Here is a 23,372-nt window from a genome sequence, read left to right on the forward strand (position 1 = left end):
CCACCTGAAGCCTTAAGCAGCTGATTCATGTTCAGTAACTTAATAATTTTATGAAAAAACTTACCCAGACCTATTGCAGTCAAAAAAGCTATAAATTTTTAAATTAAATTTAATTTTATGATTAAAATGTTTATTAATTACTTAAAGTACGTCAAAATACTATAATTCAAAAGCTCGTCTAACTTTGAATACATTTGTTATGTTGGTGAAAATGGTATCTGTATACAAACATCATGGCGCCATTATCATACGTACACAAGCACGACAAGCACAAAGCATAAATTATTTTCATTGATAAGAATGAGAAAAGTGTTCAGCCGTAAGACAGTAATTTAAGGTAAGGATGGTCTACCTTTCTTATTTTAAGGTGAAAACAGGATCAGTTTTTTAAGAGTTTGAGAAATTCGTCACAACATAATGTATAATACATACATATGTATTATGTACATAATACATATTATAATGTATGTTGTATCTATGGGGGACTCACACTTCTCGCCCACTTACTCATATTTACCTATTTAGCACTGTTACGCCCCTCCCAAACCACGTTTCCCGGCAATGGAGGCATGCAATGCCATCTATTGCATATTTCCCAATTGAGTTTTGGACCATTGAAGTGAGAGATTAATTTGTAAGAGATTTTTTTTCACTTTGTTGAAACTCACACTTCTCGCTCAGCACTCACACATCTCGCCCACCTGACTTACACTTCTCGCTCAGTTCTTTTAAAACTTAAGATTGATGCAAAATTTGATCATATTCGTCGCGAAATAGAACTTTTCTTATCCAAAATTTAATGGAGATTCCAAATCTGAGGTTAGATTTGTGGTCAGGCTGACAGGAAAAATTAAGAAAATAAATAATGGAGTTAAGGTAATGATTTAAAAAGTGTTTAGTTGGGGGAAATATTGTATTTTACGGACAATATTTATCGTTAAAAGATAAAATTAGGCTGATATTAAAAATTGATGAGATTTTCAAATATTTTTTGGTAAAAAAGGGTACATTATAAGGTTAGCTGACTCGGAAAGTGAGCAAGCGATAATGGTTCTCTTTTTGTTAAAATTCGATGGGTTGGTTGATTTTAAGCCACGAAGTCTCAAACGAGTCGTCTCGCCGAGACCTACCACCTGACCCACCCTGACGACCTTTTTCAGGGTACCTCACCCTGAGATCGGTCCTGGAGCCAAATTTCGCGGTTTTTCTGACGCCAACCGCTACTTTCGGCCAACTTTTATTCATCAAAAATTCCCCGGCACTAAACTTCAAGCACGAAAAGCGCTTGTTAAAAATTTAAATAATAGAAAAAATACAGGGGGAGGAAAAATACAACGCTCAAAAAGAACTGAACACCCTAAAAGAGTGGTTGGGGTTTGGGGTGGGATCGAAATTCTAATGGCGCGTCGTTCAGAAATTGGAATTTTTTTTATGAAAAATTTAACCCTTTTGGACAAGTTGTTTCGTCACTGCACCCCAAAATCCAACTTTGAAAAAAGGTTCCTTGTGGGAAACCACTTTGAAAAAAGTTTCAAAAATTCATCTTGCAAAAGTGTTCCTTTAGATCAACATTTTGCGCTGATTCCGAATCTGAGGCCTGTTTTTTGTTTTCGGCAGCCGGAAGGGTGTTTTGGTGGGTTGTTGCTTGGCTGACAGGGGATGTCGGCGGTCAATATAAAAGTTTGCAAAAGGTGTCGTGCCGCACATGTTTCCGGGGTGAAGTTTTCCGCAAAGACCAAATTTGAGGTTAATGACTCAACATTTTTCCGGAATTTTTAAGATTTAAAAGAAAATTTGGCCAAAATCGGAACATTTTGTTGCCTTCCGAGGACCACATTTCGAAGGCGGTCGAATGTCATAAATCTCGACGCAAAAACATGAAATTCGGTTTGTGGGCATAAAATGTCGTGCTGAGCAGGATAAAATTTGGTTTTTGAAAATCCGACCGAAATTGTCAATTTTCATAAGGGGTCCGAGTTTGGCCTTTTAGCTCAACACCTTTGGGTCCAAGAGCAAAAATAAGCACAGATTCTTAAAGCTGATGAAATTTGCAATATTATTCATGTCGGAAAATTTTTTCCATCACCTTCGAATTTTCCGGAAAATTCCTGTAAAATTTTGTTCAACTCTATCCAAAAAGAAAAATATTGGGAAAATATTTTCAACATAGTCAAACTTTAGCTTTTGTCTTAGTTAACATCCCATGAAAAAATAAAAACATTCGTGCAAGCCGTTATCATTTTGCGCGCGATTTTCCAAGTGTCCACCTGGAAAAATCGATAAAATCAAATGTGTCCGAAAATTGTCAAATTGAACATTTTTGAACTCCTCATGAATTGCTGATTCCAAAAATGTTTGGTGTCTTAAAATCTGAGCTATTTTCAAAAAGTTATAGAATTTTGAAACTTTGTAAAATTTCAACATTTTTAAAATGGTGTTTCTTCTTGAAAAATGCTCGGATTTTAAGAAACCAAAAATTTTTAGAATCAGCACTCTATGACGAGTCCATATATGTTCAATTTGACAATTTTCGGACACTTCAGATTTTTTTCTGATTTTCCAGATGGACACTTGGAAAATCGCGCGCAAAATGATAACGGCTTGCACGAATGTTTTTATTTTTTCATGGGATGTTAACTAAGACAAAAGCTAAAGTTTGACTATGTTGAAAATATTTTCCCGATATTTTTCTTTTTGGATAGAGTTGAACAAAATTTTACAGGAATTTTCCGGAAAATTCGAAGGTGATGGAAAAAATTTTCCAACATGAATAATATTGCAAATTTCATCAGCTTTAAGAATCTGTGCTTATTTTTGCTCTTGGACCCAAAGGTGTTGAGCTAAAAGGCCAAACTCGGACCCCTTATGAAAATTGACAATTTCGGTCGGATTTTCAAAAACCAAATTTTATCCTGCTCAGCACGACATTTTATGCCCACAAACCGAATTTCATGTTTTTGCGTCGAGATTTATGACATTCGACCGCCTTCGAAATGTGGTCCTCGGAAGGCAACAAAATGTTCCGATTTTGGCCAAATTTTCTTTTAAATCTTAAAAATTCCGGAAAAATGTTGAGTCATTAACCTCAAATTTGGTCTTTGCGGAAAACTTCACCCCGGAAACATGTGCGGCACGACACTTTTTGCAAAATTTGATATTGACTGCCGTCATCCCCTGTTAGCCAAGCAACCCTACCCACCGCCGGTACAAAAAACAGACCTCAGATTCGGATTCAGCGAAAAATGTTGGTGTATAGGAAACATATTATTTGCACGATGAATTTTCTAAACTTTTTTCAAGGTTAGATATAGGGGTGCAGTGACGAAACAGCTCGACCGATAGGGTTGAAAATATCACCCAGAACCCATTATTTTGTGTCACATTTTCTGAGAAAATTTGTAAAAACCGTAATTTTGGCTGACCTTATTTTCCAAATTTTTCTCCCCTGAAAAATTTATTGCAAGTAGATACCAATTGCAAAAGGTGTATAACTTATTGGCTTGAAATGCTCAAGTAGCTGTGAGGCGCAACGGCGCCGACCTGCCACTTTTCTTGTTGCTGGTTTCCGCATCGCGGCATTAGGGATAAAAATGAAACCCCTAAGTTTAAAAAAAGGCCAATTAAGGCTATAAATAATAGCCTAAATTTGTGAAAGTAGCAAATTAATGTCCTGGTGTCGATGGATTTTGAAGGAAATTTTTCGCGGTAACTTTACCCTAATTGACCGAAAAAACGGAAAAAAACAGTTGAGGAAACTCCGACTCTCCAATTTTTGCGGGGTTTGCTGACGTTTAAAGGTCAAAGGGAATTTTGAGTACTTCATAACTTTGCTCAGGGGGTCCTAGAACAAAAATTAAAAAACATTTAACCCGTCTCAAAGGTCAAGGTCATAAAAATTAATTTTTGGATTTGAAACTCAAATCTGAAAATGAATATATCGAAATATTTTATTTTTTTCATAGCCATTTTATAGAGCACCAAAAATTAAGTTAAAACGTTAAAATTTGGAATGGAACTTTTCCTCATTTTAATAAAAAAAAATGGAAAATTCGAAAACCCTTGTTTTCGAGGTTGTTAAAAAACGATGATCGTCCAAATCTCGACTTCTAATCATCTGATTTTGAAAATCCGCATACCGTTAGACTCGTCATGACGTCCCCAAGTGCACTAAAGGGGTATGAGATCAACCAACCCCCAAACCCCTTTTAACCCCCTCAATAACGGGAAATTTAGCATTTTTTCGTCCGTTTCAACACCGTGGCACTACGTTGACGAGTAATTGTCTTCTTCAAACTAATTCAGTTACTTAGTTCATTTCAAGACAAGTCAAACGGCACGTAACTTTTGTAAATAGGACCCATATGACCCGAGATTCGGGTGCACAAAGTCTTTTTATCGAGACGGACGCAATAAAATGCTCGGTGAGCACCAAATCTCGAATTCTGCATTAAAATCTAGTCGCAATTATAAAATTATGGCCTCCATTTCTGCTGTCAATGTCTCGGGAGTGGTTCAATTACGCGTTATTTCCGCACAAAATTAGATAAAAAAACGCACATGGGATGGGGGTGTGTAATAGGGGTTGAATGGGATGGCAACCTTAATTCCCGAAAAAAGTGTCAAGGCAAGATAAGCGGTGTACTTTTTATTTTATAATTGTGACGTGATTTTAATGCAGAATTCGAGATTTGGTGCTCAATGAGTATTTTATTGCGTCTGTCTCGACAAAAATCTTTGTGCACCCGAATCTCGGATTGTAGTGGTCCTATTTACAAAAAATAAGTGCCATTTGACTCGTCTGGAGGTGAACTAAGTAGTTGAATCAGTTTGAAGAAGACAATTACTCGTCAACGTTGTGCCAAGGGGTTGAAACGGACGAATAAATGCTGAATTTCACGTTATTGAGGGGGTTAAAAGGGGTTTGGGGGTTGGTTGGTCTCATACCCCTTTAGTGCACTTGGGGACGTCATGACGAGTCTAACGGTATGCGGATTTTCAAAATCAGATGATTAGAAGTCGAGATTTAGTCGATAATCGTTTTTTACCAACCTCGGAAAACATCGGTTTTCGAAGTTTTCAAATTTTATTTAAAAAAAATGAGTCAAGATGCCATTAAAAATTTTAACGTTTTAACTTAATTTTTTGTGCTCTACAAAGTGGCTGACAAAAAAATATTTTGATACATTCATTTTCAAATTTGAGTTTAAAATAAAAAAAATCAATTTTTATGCCCTTGACCTTTGAGACGAGTTAAATAGTTTCTTAAGTTTTGTTCTAGGACCTCCTGAGCAAAATTATAAAGTACTCAAAATTCCCTGATTTTGACCTTTGAACATCCGCAAAAATCGGAAAGTCGGAGTTTTCTCAACTGTTTTTTCGGTTAATTAGGGTAAAGTTAACGCAAAAAAATGTTCAAAATCCATCAACCCCTCTGGACAACAATTTGCTGCTTTCACAGATTTTGGCTCATTTTTAAGTACGATGAAAAAAGTTTGAAATCATTCTCAAAATTAAATGAAAACTACTCTTCGATTTCGCTGTTATTATAATTTAATTAATTGAAATTTATTGATCGGCTTATTTAGTTTTCTCAAATATACTTTATTATCTCTATTAAAACTAAACACAATTTTGTGTGGCTAACATAACAGAAAAACTATTCAAGCTGCACTACCAAAAGTGCAAATAATATTTCTGAGAAAATTTGTACCGTGCGTTGATCCCTTTGTTTGCAAAATTAATGCACTTGTCAGCTGGGCCAACTAAAATGTAATTTTAACAAATTTAATTTAACAACAACATTCCATTTTTAAGAAATGACGTAAATCTATCATTAAAAAACAGCAGTAGATAATGCTCATTTAATTTTCTTTGCACATTGAAAATATCTGCTAACCATTTTTTCAGGCGTCTCACGAGTGTTATTTTCTATCTGACTGTTCGAGCCCTTCAGTGATGATTTTCTGACATCGTAACTATGTATCGACTAGGAAGGAGTTGGGTGCATCTTTTTCAATACAAAAATCATTAGCAACAAATAATTTAACCGTAAAAAAGAGAGGAAATAGCCAAAATTACAGGTGGGCGAGATGTGTGTGGCAACTTTCACATCTCGCTCACTTCGTTTTTTAGCTATTATTATCATATTAAGCGATCATTTAGAGTGAAACTTAGACTCGCGCATTTAGTTCATGGTCTATCATCAGTCTGCTAACCTTTTAAGTTATTATAAATGTGATAATTACCTTCAAACACAGATTTGGTGAGAGGTCGATGCACCCCGCAAAATACATGGGAATTTTTGATCAGCGGATTAGCAGACTTCCTAGGTGCGAAATATCTTCGAAAAGATATTAAAATTATCTTCATAGATAATACCATCTCATACAACCAACAGGTGGCGTGTGCGGTCATTTTCCGAACGAAATTAACCAGCTGAAAAGTCCCCCCATGTTAAATTCCCTATGGTAGCGAGAAGTGTGAGTGAGCGAGAAGTGTGAGTCACCCATAAATATGTATGATATCTTCCAGAAATCTTAAGTTCATTAAATTCCTGTTAATAAATTTATATTTTTAAGTATTATGCATGACATGTATACATATATCTACATACGCGTAGCCTGTAAAGTGAACCACTCGGAACTAAAATAATTTCATTTTTTAAGCATGCTTCAATATTATGCTTAAATAAAAATTCGCTCACTCACACTTCTGCTTCCACTACAAGAATTTTACATAGGTAAATTTAATTGAGCGCATAATATAAATTTATTTATTCGGCCAAGAAGTTAACTGATCGAGAATTGCGATTTTTGTATTACATACACATTGAACCATAATAAATATAAGTAAAGTTATAATAATGTTCTTTCGTATCGCATCAAATGATAGTAAAACCACACAGTGCGACAAAAGAAAATACAATATACATGATGCCCTCAAGCATTATGGAACACATAAAAAATAAAAAAAAACATGTCAATATTTGAGAGTAAATAATTTTTGGTTGTTTTTTGACTTGACGTTTCAACCTGATGACATACTTTGTACAATGACACTTCGTATCAAGTAAGATAAAGCTGGATAAAGCGTGAGGATATAAAAGCTCATGTTTGTGCAAAGTAGGTGAGCGACAGGAATGATGGTTTTCATGTGGTGCAGAAATTTTCTCAGAGCTAAAAAAAAATTATTTCTGAAACTAGTCTTATTGACAAGCGGAGTATTTGCGTTTACCATAATCCTGTAAATATTTATTTCCATTTTAATTATATTCTTTTGAACCTAGATTCATTGTTTTAGCTGGGCGGGTTCTGAGAAAAGTTCGACAGGGGTGAACAATGGAATTATTCAAGGGCATTTAAACCAGAATCCAGAAAAAAAGCTTTACAATAAGCAGAAGCATCGTAAAATGGAACTTCTGGAGCTTGGAACTCAAAGGTTATTATCAGTTTCAATATTTACTAATACCACACCATTATAAAAAAAAAATCTTGTTTTAAGACTTGTCCACCTGGACCTGAAAGGTGCTCCGCCAAGGTTGTCCTACATCAAGGAAGTAAGTTTTCAATATTGTTGTTCTTCATTTTTATAAACATCTTTACATCATACCATGTTCTGAATTCTCCTTTATAGTTGCTTCCACGGCTTAAAGAATGGGGAGCAACTGGTCTTCTAATAGAATGGGAGGACACGTTTCCATATGATGGAGAACACCTGCGTGTGGTAGGATCGTTTGGACCTGACTCACCAGGGCTGTATTCCAAGGAGGAAGTTACTGAAATTTTGGGACTGGCTGAAGAACATAGACTGGAGGTGATTCCATTGGTTCAAACCTTTGGACATTTGGAGGTAACAAGAGTGTCTACAAATAAAAATAACCAGCTAATCGTTTTGTTTTTTCAGTTTGTTTTAAAACATGACAAATTTCGTGGACTTCGGGAAGTGGAAAATTTCCCAGGTTCGATTTGCCCCACAAATATCGAGAGTTTAACTTTGGTACAGGCAATGCTGGAGCAAGTTATCAAAATGCACCCTAGTGCAAAAACGCTGCATATTGGTGCAGATGAGGTGATTTTATTCTGCTTATCATTTCATATTTTTCTCGCATCTATTTATGGGTGCATCACCTGGTCTTTTATATTAGTTTTCAGCTAGCCTTTTTCTCTTTTTTCATGTTTTCAATATCATTTTTAAAAGTTATCACTATTTACAAATTTTAGATATGAGAATAAAAGAAATTAAGATTGCGGTTAAAAATTGTGCTAGGTTTGGCACTTGGGAGTTTGCAGCATGTGCCAAGCAAAACTTGCTAGCTTAGGAGAAAGTGCTAAAGAGAGGCTTTTCCTGGACCATGTAACTAAAGTCCTGAGATGGCTGAAAGAAAAGTATCCTCACTTGCAACTTTTGATGTGGGACGATATGCTTCGCCACATTGATCCACTCTTGCTGATAGGTAACAATTTGTCCATTTAATCACCCTATTACAGCTGTTTTCCTTTATGTTAGTATGTTTTTATGTTGATTTTTTTGCAATTGGTTGTATGTAGTGCAGAATTATACTGATATATGTACAACACGCCAAAAACGAAAATATAGATATTATTACTATCTGATCAGCTACTAATATCTTCCTTTCAGAGTATGAGCTGGGAAAATTAGTCCAGCCAATGGTGTGGCACTACCGAAGCTCTAAGACATTCCAACTTTCGCGAGGTTTGTTCTCTTGGAGATAAATCGGAGTTAAACTTACTGGAACGCTTTAGATCTGTGGCCAATGTACATGAAGGTTTTTGACGGAATTTGGGTTGCCACTGCATATAAAGGCGCATCGGGTCCAAATATACAGCTGCCAATAATTTCAATGCACCTTGATTGTCAAGAGCGGTGGCTTCAGGAGTTGCAGATTCAGCACGACAGAGGAACGCTACCGAAAATTTTAGGAATAGCGCTGACTGGATGGTCAAGGTGATTCATTTATCAAAATTTGAACTTAGTTATTTTCCAGTTGACTTGATCAAATTAATTGAAAGATCCATCACCCATCAAAATAAGCATGAATATTCTGTTCACTTGAAAACCCAAATTGCTTTCCTTTAATATATGAATTATAATTCGATAAACTGGCCATAAAATCTTGGAAAAATACTGTCATTTCACCAAGAGATTTTATTTTCTCATATTAAACATCTTAAAAATATTTTTTACCTGTTTAAACGTTATACCAAAAATATGTTTGCGGGTAAATTTGGAATTTATATATCAATTTAGTAATGCAAAGTTAACAAGAATAGGCTTTTCACTTTCCCAGCGTGCATTTTTACGCATGCAACGTTTACATTAAAACCAAGATATATCCATTGATTGATACATTATTACTTGTTCTAATCTTTTAAGAGGTTATGCTAATTAAAAGTTGTTTTCAGATTTGATCACTATGCTGTGATGTGCGAGTTGCTGCCAGCTGGAATTCCCAGTCTTGCACTTTGCCTGGCGCAGTGGCAAGCAAGACTGTTTACTTACGAAATGCACAGGAACGTGTCCAAAAATCTCGGATATTCTGAAGGACAATTAGTGCCATTGAATCCATATCCTCCACAGTAAGTTAAATTTCGCGTCAAGTATGATCTAGACTATATTGTTGGAATGATTCCAGGTTGAGCAAAATCCCAGCGTCTGGGTTTCCTGGTTGGGAGGCCCGCCACGGGATCGAGTGGTTTGTTCATCTGCAAGCTAAAATTAGATCCGTGACTGAAGGAGAAACGTGAGTGCACTTAAGTTACTAGTTTTATTGAGCATGACTTTTTTGCTAATTAGGACTCAAACATGGTTGAACCCCTACTTTGTAAAAATGAACTTTTCCAACCCATCACGCATAAAACGCATCAAAACCTTTGCAAAACGGTGAGAATTTGAAATTTGTTTGTTTGTGCTCAACAGGGCTGTGTCGTGGCTGTCTTCCTATCTCGCTAAACAGAACTTTACAAATCCTGCTCACACAATTCTTCTAACTTCGTCGATTCCACTGTGAGTTTTGTCTGCTTTGAGTGTAGCAAAGAATTGCAAATTGAGCTTGGCGTCACTTTGAATTGTTGCATTGCAGGCTTCTAGATGAAATAGCGGCTCTTGAAAATTATTTGAAACCAGCCCTAGCTAAATTATTTCCTGCCATGTCGGTTGATGAATGGTTTGGTACTCATTTGGAGCCTCAAAGAGAGCAATTGAAGCAGCTTCTGCAGCTTGCTGAACATCAGTGGGCTGTCGGTGGACGAACAAGAAATTTGAAGGCAAGTGAAGAACTGTGAGGTTTTAATGCATTAGTGCATTTCCACTTTTGTTTTGATTTTCTTAAATAAATGTAGAACACCCAGTGAGGTGAAATCAAACTTATTTTGAAAAATATATTCGTTGTTGGCCACGCACATCAGACTTCCTTGTTTTAGTTGAAGATATCGTTATCTGTTTGAGGACACCCCGTTTGCCAATCTTCCATAGTATATACACTACCTAAAACAAAGATAACCACTCTAGTTAGCGCAGTTTTCGTATGAAGTAGTAATGAAAAATTGATGACGTAACTTGATTTTGCAATTCAAATGAATATTAATGAGAACTGTTTGAAATAACAAACAGCTATTATTATGAAATTATCTTATGACATAGCTATTATTATTATTTAGAAAAATCCGTGTTTATTCTTTGGTTGTTCTAACGATCTCATTTGTGGTACTGCTATTTGGCCCATTTCAAGTTACCTACATTACGCTTGACTAAAGGTTTTCCTAAAATACAGCGTCCAAGAAAAGAGTCTAGATTGTAAAATATTTCTTACTTACTCTCGTAAACAAAATATAATTTCGTGCTGTATGGTGTTCCTTGACTTACGTTTCATCCTGATTTCACTTATATATGGATATAAAAATCTCACTATTTAACAGACCATGAAAGATTTGTTGCCATGGTTTTGAGCATTGGCCGTTCTCATTAATTAATATACTGGATTTTGTGATAACAAGACACTGAAGATTAAAATTCACGATTGGATAAATATTCCAATGGACAAAAGAAAAGTTATTCTTAAATTATACTTATTGCAGTACCACAAATGAGATCGTTACAACAACCAAAGAAAGAACACGGATTTATATATTCATGATAATTTTCAGTCCTGTTGGGTTCTTACAAACTGTATTTTTTCGTTATTTTAGTTTAAATTCTTGCAATAATTGTTCCACCAAAATAAGTGTGTATATGCGATAAAACTTTGTAACGATTTTACATTTAACATATATTTATTTTTAAATTAACTTCAATACCAAAGGTCATTCCAGACTCAACTATTTTCGTATTACTGCAAGTATTGTAGCACCGGTCGTGCGTCTCATGAGTTCTAGAGTCGGTTGCGGAGGTGGTACACCAACTGGAAGGACATAATATATATCGCACTGTCACTGCATGTGGTTCATGTGCAGCGTATTTCTCGTTCACCGCCCTCTTATACCTTCATAATACAGCATTCGGCACAAAAACAAACTCGCAACCACCTCTGCCAGACTGTTGCGCAACGCTGCAAACTGCGTATATTCACCTTAGCGATTTCCACCAGCGCACTATTTTGTGCTTCCTGCCTAGACTCGTCTTTCACGATCAGTTAACATTTTACATCACGTGTTTACGTTATTTGTTAAGTAACAGAATTTAAAAGAGTAAAGTTTGATTGTATAATTTTTAAAAGTTAGAGAAAATTGAAACTTTCGAAACTTAAATATGCAATATGCTACTTACTTAAAACGACTAAAAATTGTGCGGAAAGGCTTCAGGCGGAAAAAAGGCTTTAGCTTAAAATCGGAGCATATTTGTCTCTGAGACTTTGTCACAAGCGTTTGTTTGCTGCCGCTGAGAATTGTGTAAAACGGTGATACATCGAAATCAGAAGTGTTGGTTGTGGTCTTTGTCTTGCTGCCCTTTCGCTTGGCGACAAAGGTATGTACTGAGGGAGAGTGCCAAGTAGCCTTGAACTTGTTTCTTGGATTTTATTGCCAAGTTGCTCGCTGCACGGGCAGCGTAATACAGCAGAATGGATGCTGCTCGAGAGAGACAATAAGCCAAAATTAAGTATTCTTCTTGCACACTAGCAATGGTGAGCCGGCTGAATAACGACAGAGAACTTGGCATTCTTTAGATGTGCATGCTAATATGATAGTGCGTCACGGTGGGATAATGATATTGATCGGGCCTCTTTTAAGTTTTTCCTTGTATCTGGCTGCACGTGTTTTAAGACCTTATTTTCCTCAAAACTGTTGGTTACAAGAACGTCCATTTAATTATAATGGTTGTATTCACCATGTAGGAATGGGTAAAGACAGGAAAGAAAATAATAGAGAATATTATCATTTTTTTAATTTATAATTTTAAACATATTTTTCAAAACTCATCAGATCAATAAAATTTTAGTTTTGTTTCGTCACACTTCCTAGATTTTTACTGTCAGTGTTAATGATAGCAAATCAAAACCGATGCAATGGGGTGCGCTCTTTTACAATTAGTTCCATCATAACGCCCCAACTCAATGTAGGTTTATATATTTAATCTATAATATTGGGGTACAAGATCAAGTGGATTACTTGCTATAAAACATCGCCAGATTTTATTCTTTATGCGCTCAATTTATTAGTTAAATGTAGTTCTTAAAGCGGATCATCACAGCCTCAGTAATTTTCATAGAAGATAAATGAGCTGTTAAGAGGTACTTCGCATTTGGGCAAATACCAAAATATTGTAAGTTATTCCTGAAAGAAAAAAAATGGAAACGCTGCAATCACATTTCAAATTCATCAAAAATCAAACTCCACTTAAATCGCACTTTTATTGAAAGGTTTATGGAGTCGTGAGTACAGGATCAATTTTGCCTCAAACTTATATCAAGGACTGAAAATATCTCAAATAAACTAGCATATTTGAAATCCCCTCACCTAACTTGTCGCTTTAATACGACACATTTAATTTAATGTGAAAAACGTGAATTTGAATTCCACCTTGATCTGAAAACTTCTTTAACAATGTTATGTTGTCTCAAACCAGAATAAATTATTCACATTGACTTAATCAACGTATTAAATAACTAGAAAAGTGGAAATCGGGTCGCTGATACAATTCACTCACACGCCGGTCGTGTCAATTAAAGAAAGTAAAGATTTCCTTCGAGGCGTCATCTGGTCGCAAGAAAGGTGCGAATCACGCACTTGTGGTCAGCGCGTACGAATTTTGTTAATGTTGACTCGAACATTAGCGGCTCGGTAACATTTCGTCCACACAAACGGGCCTGTTCAAATACACGAAGGGCACAGCAAAGACAAACACGGGCTCCTATAACGTCACCTTTTGCCATCCGCTCTCAAGCCTAATGCTACGAACAAACCCTGCTCTGGTGGTTTGGCTTTGGCATGAACGACGCTCCGAGAGAGAAGGAACGCTTCGCGCATTTTCATTCCTTTTAATTATCGGTAATGAACTTTCTTTGTACGAATTACCTGAGCTGAATCCAAAGAGAAGCGCGTTTTAATGAGCAGTATATACTCGTCTAATTTTTCAACGTGTTGTGCCAACTCACTGTATTCTCAATGATGTCATAACTTTGCGATTTAGCGCTAAAGTTGGTGCAAAAATGGAAAGTAAAAGAATTGGAAAAATGGAACCTTGCAGACCTAAAAAGTTCTTAGAATCATGCACCATGACACCATGATGTGCAAATAATAAAAGCAGTTAAAAATATAGGGTAAATTTTATGATTTTTCCTTCAATAGAATAAGGGAAGTTTTTGACTTGGCGTGGATTAACTATTGCTTATATACATAATTATTATAGTGGATATTATGTTGTATAAAATTGTAAATATGGATAGATTACGAAATCAACATTGCAGGTGCTATCATTCAACATTTTGCCTTATTTGAATAAAGAAGGAAACTCGTATTTGTCCCTGTTAGTCACTGTCATGATGCGATCTGCGCACGGAGGAAATGTGCGGATATTTAGTGCAAAGCAATCCTAGCAGGACAATAACTGCGAAAAACGCGGATTCCGTTAGAACGAAAGTGTTTTCCATTAGGAACGGTCGACTTTGTGAATGACGGCATTTTCAGTGGATGATACCTGCATGTCCTTAAACATTGCGCGACGCTTTAATGTGTCGAGGGCGAGGTCGGTGCAATATAATTAAAATATCAGCCGTATCTCACTACGCACGCACACCACATGTTGCACTTATTTTAATAACGAAAGATCGCGTCGGTGGTGCATGTGCTCAGAAAATTACGACCGCTCGTTCATAATCAGGGTTAGCCTCATTTACACTGCGCACTTTTTTGGGTTATCTCCTTTTCCACTGTTCGCAGCAGCGAAATCGCCGACTTTTGCGCAATGCTTCAACCAACACACAAACTCGTGCTGTCCACAGAGATAATTCTGCCAGAGCTCTAGAGCTCGAAAATTTCTATCCAATTGTGTGTTTAAAACTACACCAGGAATAGGTGACAATGTTTCACCTTACCTGTCAACTGATTGTAAATTAACTTATCGTTTAGTTACGCGTAGAATGTAGACTGACGAAAATTTTGTCGCTAAAATTGTATTCATACTTTCCTTTTGAAATGAAAAACTGCACGAAATTTATTCTCTTGGGCGTGGATTTATCCAACGCGAAGAAAGTGTTTTGTGATTTTGGTTCATTGATGGTGTTTTGCACCATAAATGATTTTAAATTGGAATAACAAATGGTTTTAATTAGTTAAATGTCCTTCGTTTTTAATGTATTATAAATATGTTATGGTTAAAATGTCTGCCAAACAATGTGTTTGATTAAGACACAGCAAAATTTTGACGGAGATTGAGAAATATCTTTTTAAATGACTCTTACGGCAAAATATTTTTAGTGAGTACAAATAACAATAATAATTCAATTTTACTAGGCTTCAGAACATCAACCTTTGACGAAGTTTTAACATCATCGTATTCACTGAAAATCAACACACTAATTTTTTCCCAAGAACGGGTCTATATTCTACGGCCTAAAAGAATATCGCGTGATTTTTCATTCAAAGTGGTATATTAACTTGGTTATTCAAATTTTAAATTGTTTTGTGCTCAGCATCACACGCCGAACAAAGTATATTTTTAAGAATGAATACTTTTCAAGCGTGCAAGGTATTTATACCCAGAAATTATTTTATGGACATGATTATACATGTTGAATTATTGTTAATAATCCAATTTTACCCATTCGTGCGGGAGATTACATATGGAATTTTGCCTTGGCAACTTGCTCAGTCGAAAAGAGAAATTTTATTAACTGCTGCTAAGGAAACAAAAAATTGTCAATCGGTAGGGTGTGTGAATGAGCCACGCACGCTCGCCCCTTAGAAAATATTCATGGTCAGTACGTGTGCACATGTGTGTCAGGTGACGGTGGGTATTTCACGTATTTCAATAGCCAGGTTTACTGATGGAGGCTTGGGATTAGCCGAAATAATTTTTAAATTTCTTGTCCGGACTGTACAAGCAAATATTGAGAAATTGTCCACATCTTGGAAATTTTCCAATTTTAAAATCTCATGCACAATTATACATTTTTAAACAAATGATATTTAACTCTTTCTAAGTCTTAGTTCACTCTTATAAAAATGATAACTTTTGTAAAATTTAATTTAGAAATTTTTAAAAATATTAAGATAAATTTTGGAATTTAAATTTTTTACAAACTAACGAGGGTTATAAGAAAAACAATAAGCAAATAACTATTGTCCGGGTCAAATCCAAGTAATTAAAAACTTTTTCCTAGTTCTCGCAAAAATGCGTTTTTCCCATGCAGAAACAACTTTTAAAGAGGAATGATACTGCAAAAGCCTGGAAAACGCTTGTTGCCATTGCATAGACTCGTCCCTTAGGATTTAGTAAAAACCTTAATTGACCTAAGGAGCGCTGTAATTTTTGGAGAAAATTGGCTCGAAAGTTACCGTGCTTTTCAAATGACAATGGCTGTCTCCTTACTTGAAATCCGATTAAAATTCAAAACCAAGAGTTTCCCCAATACGTGGCATACACCGTTGAACAGATCTCGACGAGAGGAATCGGAATATGCCAAGAAAATATGTTCGAGCACTGTAAATTTTGGAGAAAATTGGCAAAATTTGAATTTTTACTGTAGGAAGGTCATTTTTTTATTATTGCAAATTGTTGAACAAATTGTTTATCGGTCAATTGTTTAAGGCATCCAACAATTTAAATAATTTTCAATTGTTGCCCAGTATCATTCCACTTTAAATTGCGTCACTGCTATTAAAAAAAATCATGCTAATGTAATAATAGCACAAAAAGCTTATATTAACCATATTTATGTATTGGGCAACACTTTCTCCTCTCAACAAATATGCAAAAATTTTAACTGCAACAAAAACGGTTAATGTGGTAACACAGAAGTAAGCGAAACCACCTAAATGATTCGCCAAATTCGCATTATTAGATCGAAATATGATAATCACCGAGTGACTCGCGCGCTCGCATGTTACACCAGCGAGCAATGCGTTTTGCGCCGTGGGTTGCCTCACGGCCGTCTCCGTCTTCGCAGCAGCTTTCGCCTGAATCGGGAATCGAGATTCCTCGCGATGGATGCTCTCGTTTCCTTTCCTATTGTGTAACGGCTGCGAGCTGTAAAACAAAAGGGGCCTAGGGCTCGACACCTCCCGTTTTCCATGAGGACGCGGCAAAAAAGCATTGGCATAAACACGCTGGCTGGCTGTGCGCGGGCCCCAACCGGTTTTTTCGGGTCATTCCGACCATAGCATATTATACACTGGCGAGCGCAGAGGCAGCCGCAGCACGTTTACCAAGCCTGCATCCCTAAGCAATTTACTTTTTCTCTCGACGGTACAAGACTGTGGAATGAAATTTAAAAAAATTCAGATAATCGGGCAAGCGTAATTCAGTGGCGTGGCTTCCCGAACAGGTTACATTGGCGAGAGTCAACGGCAGAGTCGTGTGATTAAAATGAAATATAGCAGCGACACTTGATAGATTTTTAAGTTACAATTTATCGAGGAATTTGGATTTTGAATCAATGTGTATCCGTTTCTTACGATTTTCTGTTTCGTTTGTGGGTTTGCTGTGGTAATATGATACTGAAACAGCTAATAGGAAATTAGAACATCATAAGCTGGAAGAGACGGTTTTCTGCAGAGAAAATTATTCAAACTTCAAGGGTGCTCTACTAAACTAAAGCTTAATTGTCAAGGCTGGAGTTTTGCTGGCCTTCGGGTCGCTTATTTTTTTAAAATTTAAGGTCATCAATCCAAAAGTGCTGTAATTGGTAGGATTTTCAAGTGGGTTTTGTTCTGACTCCGCGTTCGGACTTGGGACAGAAAATGAGTGAATTTACTGGCCAGCGCACCGCCGCCGCCGCCGACAACACTACACAGCAATAGCAACTTTTATTTACGACTGGAAAACTCGTCGTCAGGGAATTGTAATCCGCGCACGCAATCAAGAGAGAAACATTTATTTAGAGTCCTGTGGCACTTGAAGGTTAAAAATGTGTGGATGCTTTTATCATCGTCGCAACTGACTTCAGTGCAAGGGAATTCCTTGCTCGCCGGCAGATGCAGCATGACTGTGCGTGTACGTGATTTTCTTTTGCATTGCGTTTCCTCAATAAAGCGCGCTTGCTTCCAACGCGGAAAAACAGAGGCGATTAAGAAATTCAAAAACAAAATGTTAGCTGAAACTTTTCGATTTACAGTTAGAAATAGAACACACAAAGAACGCTGGATTTCGTTTCTCTTCTTTATCTGCATTTTACGTTTGGAAATGAGCCCGCGCGTGATTATTTTTCGTAGAAGGAGTGATAAATTGAGCTTGAAGTCGTAAAAAACACAATCCAAACACTATTCGCCGGTCGGCTCTAATAAGAGGAGATGGGAGTGCCCGCGCTAAAAATTTTGCCCTGAAGTCATTTGAACCTGCAGAGAGATGAGCTGTCGGAGAGGAGAGGCAAGAGACAAGAGGAAATATTCGCTCTTTTCTCTCTCCCCTGACCTGTACAGGTGAAAAGGAGAAGGAGGAGCTTTGCCATCTGATTAGCAATTAATTTAAATTCAGATGCCTGCGTGTAAGGAGGAATCTCGGCACATTGGTGGGGAGAGCGCCAAAATTTTTCGAGAAGCAGTGTAATAAGAGAAATATTTACTAATTTAGGAGGTGAAATCATGTAACGTTTATTAACCTTAATTAAGCTCGCTGTTATGCGTATGTTTTCGGAGTTTTCGCATCAGTTCTGCATTCATTTGAAAATTTGAATAAGTGGGCATTTCAGTGAAGACCCTATTTTTCTTACTTTTAAAATCTGGTAATTTTCGAATTCGCATCGTACATATTTTAACTGCAACCATCAATAAATTTTCAAAAGTAGATATTCCAGTGGGTTTTTAAACCATAATTGCGACATTTAATTATTAAGATAATAAGCTATTTGAAACTTCATTTCAAAATTAAATTTTCAGGTTTATTGTTTGCTCGAGGCCTTAGCACCAGCTTGAATATTTGCGGTTTCACTGAGTCTATGCTATAATTGGAGCTAATGAGATGGGTTAATAAGTTTATACAAAGGATTATAGTGTTATTTGATTTTTTCTCTAAAAATCAGTTGAACTAGTTTTTAATGAATTTAAAAATAAGGTCTAGCAATTTTATAATCGTCATTTCCACTATTCCAACTTAAAGGCATAGAAATACTTGAAGTAATTAACACGTGCAAAGCTTAATTTATTGTTTTTTAAAAGGGTGATTCATGAAGTTTATTAGATAACACCTGTAATGGTCGATTTCAATTATTTCCCATTATATCATAACCAGAACGTGTATTATCGAGGTCCTTTATAGTTTGTTTTTACCATAACACTTGGCTAGCGAATGCCGCTCAGTCAGCCAATACCCTGAGAGTCAGGCCGGGGCGTGACGTCATGCGTCCACTTCTCCAGCACACACGCTCTCCGAGTCGGCGGCTTCAGCTATTCACACACTGGCAGTCAGCAGCAGTGCAGGAATAATTGTTGTGCAGACAAGACCTGCGTTCGCTCCTACAAGTCACCATGAAGTGTTTGCTGCTTGTCGCCGGCTTCGCCGCCCTCTGCCTGGCCGCGGACACTACGTCCAAATCGTCGGACAGCGTGAACGCCACCACGCCGTCCAGTATTACAACGCAGAGCGTTAACCTGCGGCCGGAGGACTTGTTCACTGCTAACAGTACGTCAGATACGATCTTCCCTGATATCCACAGCCTGGAGTCTTCGAACTTGAGCCTGCCCCTCGTCCCCGCATATAAGGTCAACACCTCCGAGTCCGGCACGAATCTGATGGAAACCACCACAGCCAAGCAAACGTACATCATGAAGGTCAACGTGACCCGCAAGCCCGAGCCCCATCCTGAGCCCCATCCCGAGCCGGAGCCCACCGCCGAGCCTGAACCCGCGGGCTCGAGCAGCAAGCCCACCCCCAAGCCCAGCACTTCCAAGCCCAAGACGTCTGGCGCGGCGACGCTCACCGCTCCTCTCGTCGTTCTTGCGGCGTCCCTCCTGGCCGCCAAGTTGTGTTGACAGGTGAGTTTCGGTTTCGGGCTTTAGGCAGGCGAATCTTCTGATTATCCTGCTCCCCACATTTTTTTCTTTCGAAATGTGATATTTCGCTCCGTCACACTGCTGCGCGTGCTGCGCGAGGAGACCATACAACTTGAGACGAAGCTAAAAGCATTTTGGAATAAAGGCACACGTTAGAATGGCTTGCGTGTTTTGCATAACAATTTTAATTAGGTCCAGGAATATGTTTAAAAAAGGTTGTTGCTTTTACATTTAAGGCGTCTAGTTATTTTAAGCGAAGCTGCTGAAAAAATGTTTGGGAGGAGTTAGTGATCGTGGAAAAGATTTACAAAACTTTCACGTGTGAAAAAATTTCAATATTCATTTTGCTAAAAACTCTTATTCCGCAGCATTGAGAAATCCATATCGTCTACAATAAATTGCAATATTATGTGCTGGAAATTCCTCACTAAAGAATTTGATAGGATTGTTACGATTCTATTTAACTTTGCAGCTATATTTTCATTGAAGCAAACGCGCACACCTCATTCAAATAATTTTGTTCACCATTAAAGAACTTTTTGATTTGAACAGAGCTTTTATCAACATGAAAACACTTTCTTTATTGGGAAAGGTTAAACTTTTGAAAGTTGATGGTAGCTATACACATATCTCTTTAAATTTTATTTCAAGTCAAAAAGTCTGGAGAATTTTGATAACGTGTTTGAAAGGGAGCTAGACCACTTAATTTCTTTCAGTTTCAGTAGTCACTCTCTTTCAAGTGATGCAACGACTAAATGCCTTTTATGCGTAAAATTAACTTTTTGATATCATTGCATTTTGGTGGGAATTGACCTGAAATGCACGCCTGCCACGCCAGGGTGCGTTGGACAGGCACCAAGTCAAGGCTGGTTTGACGGCAAACTTGTTTTCAGATGAACTTTAAAGTGTACGCCAACCTTCGCCTGCACTGCACGCCGCGCGGGCGCAACTCCTGACCCCAGACGCCAAGCGGCAAAAAGCATTTATATCATTTGTATAGTAAATTTCCCAGCAATTATAAAAGCGAATTAAACGCGTGCACGTGTGCCCAGCCGTCGCTGGCTATATTATATATTCTATTTTCCATTCGCTGAGCAGCTAATTGGAATGTCTTTAATCAATTCCACCGTCAAACTTTGCACGTGTGCGTGTAATGCAGCAAAGCGTAATTCGCAGATTATGCTAAAATTGGAGCAATTTGCCGGGTCTGTGTAATAAACGTAAAGTTTCAATTTCAACACGCTAAACAATAATGAAGCGACTGCAAAGGAATCGCCAGGGGGAACTTTCGAACCAACGGCAATTGCTCACAAAAAGCAATTTGTCGCAGCAGCTTGAGTAATTCCTGCAACAATATTCCTCATCCTCACGACAAAATTCATCGGCTTGCGCAAGAGTGCATGCCGCCAAACCTAGCCACTTTTCTCCAGCGCGTCCGAGATTTTCCCACAAAATTGTGCGTCGATTTCAAGGTTTGAAGCACACGGTTTTTTCATCCTGCTTTTGTTTTCTCTGAGCGAATTCTCTGCTCCGGCAGAAGCAGCAAACATGGGCATAAAATGTGAGAAAACGACTCTCGCCGTCTTTGTCGGTATACACGTATATATGTATAATTGCTCTGATAAATAATTACGGAGTGACGCGTGTGGAAAGAAATCACACAGCTCACACGCGATCAGTTGCGGTTGACACCGAGGACGATTTTCATTCAGCAATACCGTGTTTGTCCAATAAGAAAACGAAGCTCTAGCTTTCTAAAACGATTACACACGAATAAATGCCCACCGGTCAACTCGAGGCTGACTTTTGGGAACACCTTTGCATACCACAGTTGCATAAGACTGCGCGCGCTCGGGTCACCATAAACCCATAATTCGGTCAGCATTCTTGCATATTTTAAAAGAGCACGCCACGGCAATCTGCTGCTTTTATTGCCTCTTTTTCATTTCGAGCTTCCCGCGTATAATTAATTGTGGACCGTTCGCGGAATGATTTTTATTGCGGGGAAGGTTTATTGTCTGCGCTTTTGACACCTACAGACTGAGAGCAACAGGGTTGCCAGACGTCTAGTTGGACTAAGGCAGGTCCCGTTTTATTCATAATTAGTTTAATTTTGAAAGCGCCGCCAAGGTTGTTTAAGGTATAGCTGCAATGTTTACAATACAAGGAAAAAGTTTGCTTGTTTTGCAATAGAGAAAATTCAAAACGATTTGTTCTGAAATGACTTTCGTTCCAATCGTTGTATTTTCAATAAATGCTTTACATTTATTATTTTATTGCACGATTTTAATTTTTGAACTAGCAATCCTCTTTTTGCTGCTACCTGGCAGGTAAAAGTCAATTTCCTTCCATGTTTCTTTCCTTTTAACTGCACGCGGATACATGTTGCATTGTGTGCGGGTCAATTTATAGTGGGCTGTGTTTGAAGAATGGAAAGTTTAGCCTGCCTCATGTACTTATAGCATTTATTTACAATATACTCTTCAGTGCTCCTTTTTCGATTGAACACGTCATCGTTTGAAATCACGCGTTTGGGCTGCAACTCGTTCGGAAAGATCTTGTGCATTTATAACAATACCTATATTTTCGAAAGGACTGAGCGAAAGGTGCTAAAGTGTCCACGCTGCTTGCTTGCCCCTCTCACAGAAAGCGGTGATTCATTTTTTTTGGCCAAATATTACGCGACCACTTTCTTTGAACGATTGTGCTAACAGTCTGAAAAGGCGCTAATTGCTTGCTGGGATGTGAATGAACATCCTGAGTGTAGTTTTTTAAAGTAGGACTATTTCGTTTCGAGCAATGTTGCCCATAAAATGATGCAAAATCATTTATTGTGTGGGAAGGATTTGCGGTTAAAATATGAAAGCGCTAGGCAGTGGCGAATTTAGATCAAGTTTGGTCTGGTCTCCGAGACCTTTATTTTCTTTTTCGGCAGGTGAATTAAATAGAGAAATATAACTTTTACAACTGCCATGGCCCTGTGGATTCTGTTCTGATATATGTGCCTCCATTTGTTACAGATTTTGCCGCCGTTTCAGTGAAGAAGGAAGGAGAGAATGCATATTAAAAAGATCAAACCACCAACTATCATAAATTTGCTTGTCTTCTCAGTTGCTGCCATTCCAGATAGATTCGATTTTGTAAATTTATGGAAAATAGATCTGCAGGAGTGTACATAGTTAAAGTCATTATATATGAACTCTTAACATCTCAAATATAAAATTTGTATTGACTACAAATTTGTTCAATTCAGCGGATCCTATGCTGGCAGGATTTAGATTTTGTTTGAACAAAAATATTAATTTAATTTGTATCATAATTACTGAAGCAATTGTTTTAAGTGCAAAATGTGTATTAAATTCCTAATTTAATTCAAAGCTTCTATACAACCAACTTTATTCATTTTGACTGATAAAAAAAAAGAATGTTGCTTATTTGTGTGTAAAATAAATAAATCATAAGAACAAATAAGTTACATAAAATATTTTATTTATAGCTATAAAAAACATGTGAAATAAGATCAACGGACAATCAGAAATATTCCTATATACTATACACAATATATAGACTGAATAAGCTCTCAGAACAAATTATATAGTCTCATTTATTCTGGATTGTCTCACTTTATATAATTGAGATACAAATGAATATATAATTGAATGAACTCGAATCTGCGGAAGAACTAATATCGCTGCAAATTGGGAGTTTAGGTTT

General features: G+C 37.3%; 1 protein-coding gene across 3 annotated transcripts; it reads left to right on the forward strand.

Moving 5' to 3' along the window:
- Positions 1–213: 213 nt before the first annotated feature.
- LOC135939227 (hexosaminidase D-like) lies at positions 214–23,140 on the forward strand. 3 transcript variants are annotated; one of them, XM_065483499.1, is made up of 13 exons: positions 214–337; positions 7,300–7,437; positions 7,501–7,555; positions 7,633–7,848; positions 7,903–8,067; positions 8,266–8,452; positions 8,638–8,712; positions 8,763–8,964; positions 9,423–9,596; positions 9,653–9,760; positions 9,937–10,023; positions 10,100–10,283; positions 22,679–23,140. In XM_065483499.1, exons 2-13 carry the CDS (start codon positions 7,409–7,411, stop codon positions 22,697–22,699), a joined length of 1,503 nt encoding a protein of 500 aa, XP_065339571.1. In that variant the 5' UTR covers positions 214–337; positions 7,300–7,408; the 3' UTR covers positions 22,700–23,140. The 3 variants fall into 3 exon arrangements, with proteins under 3 accessions (XP_065339571.1, XP_065339570.1, XP_065339569.1); XM_065483498.1 differs by lacking the exons at positions 214–337; positions 9,937–10,023 and adding exons at positions 7,123–7,242; positions 9,814–9,900; XM_065483497.1 differs by lacking the exon at positions 214–337 and adding an exon at positions 7,129–7,242.
- Positions 23,141–23,372: the final 232 nt, after the last annotated feature.

Source organism: Cloeon dipterum, chromosome 3, assembly GCF_949628265.1.
Source record: "Cloeon dipterum chromosome 3, ieCloDipt1.1, whole genome shotgun sequence".
Taxonomy (NCBI): Eukaryota; Metazoa; Arthropoda; class Insecta; order Ephemeroptera; family Baetidae; genus Cloeon; species Cloeon dipterum.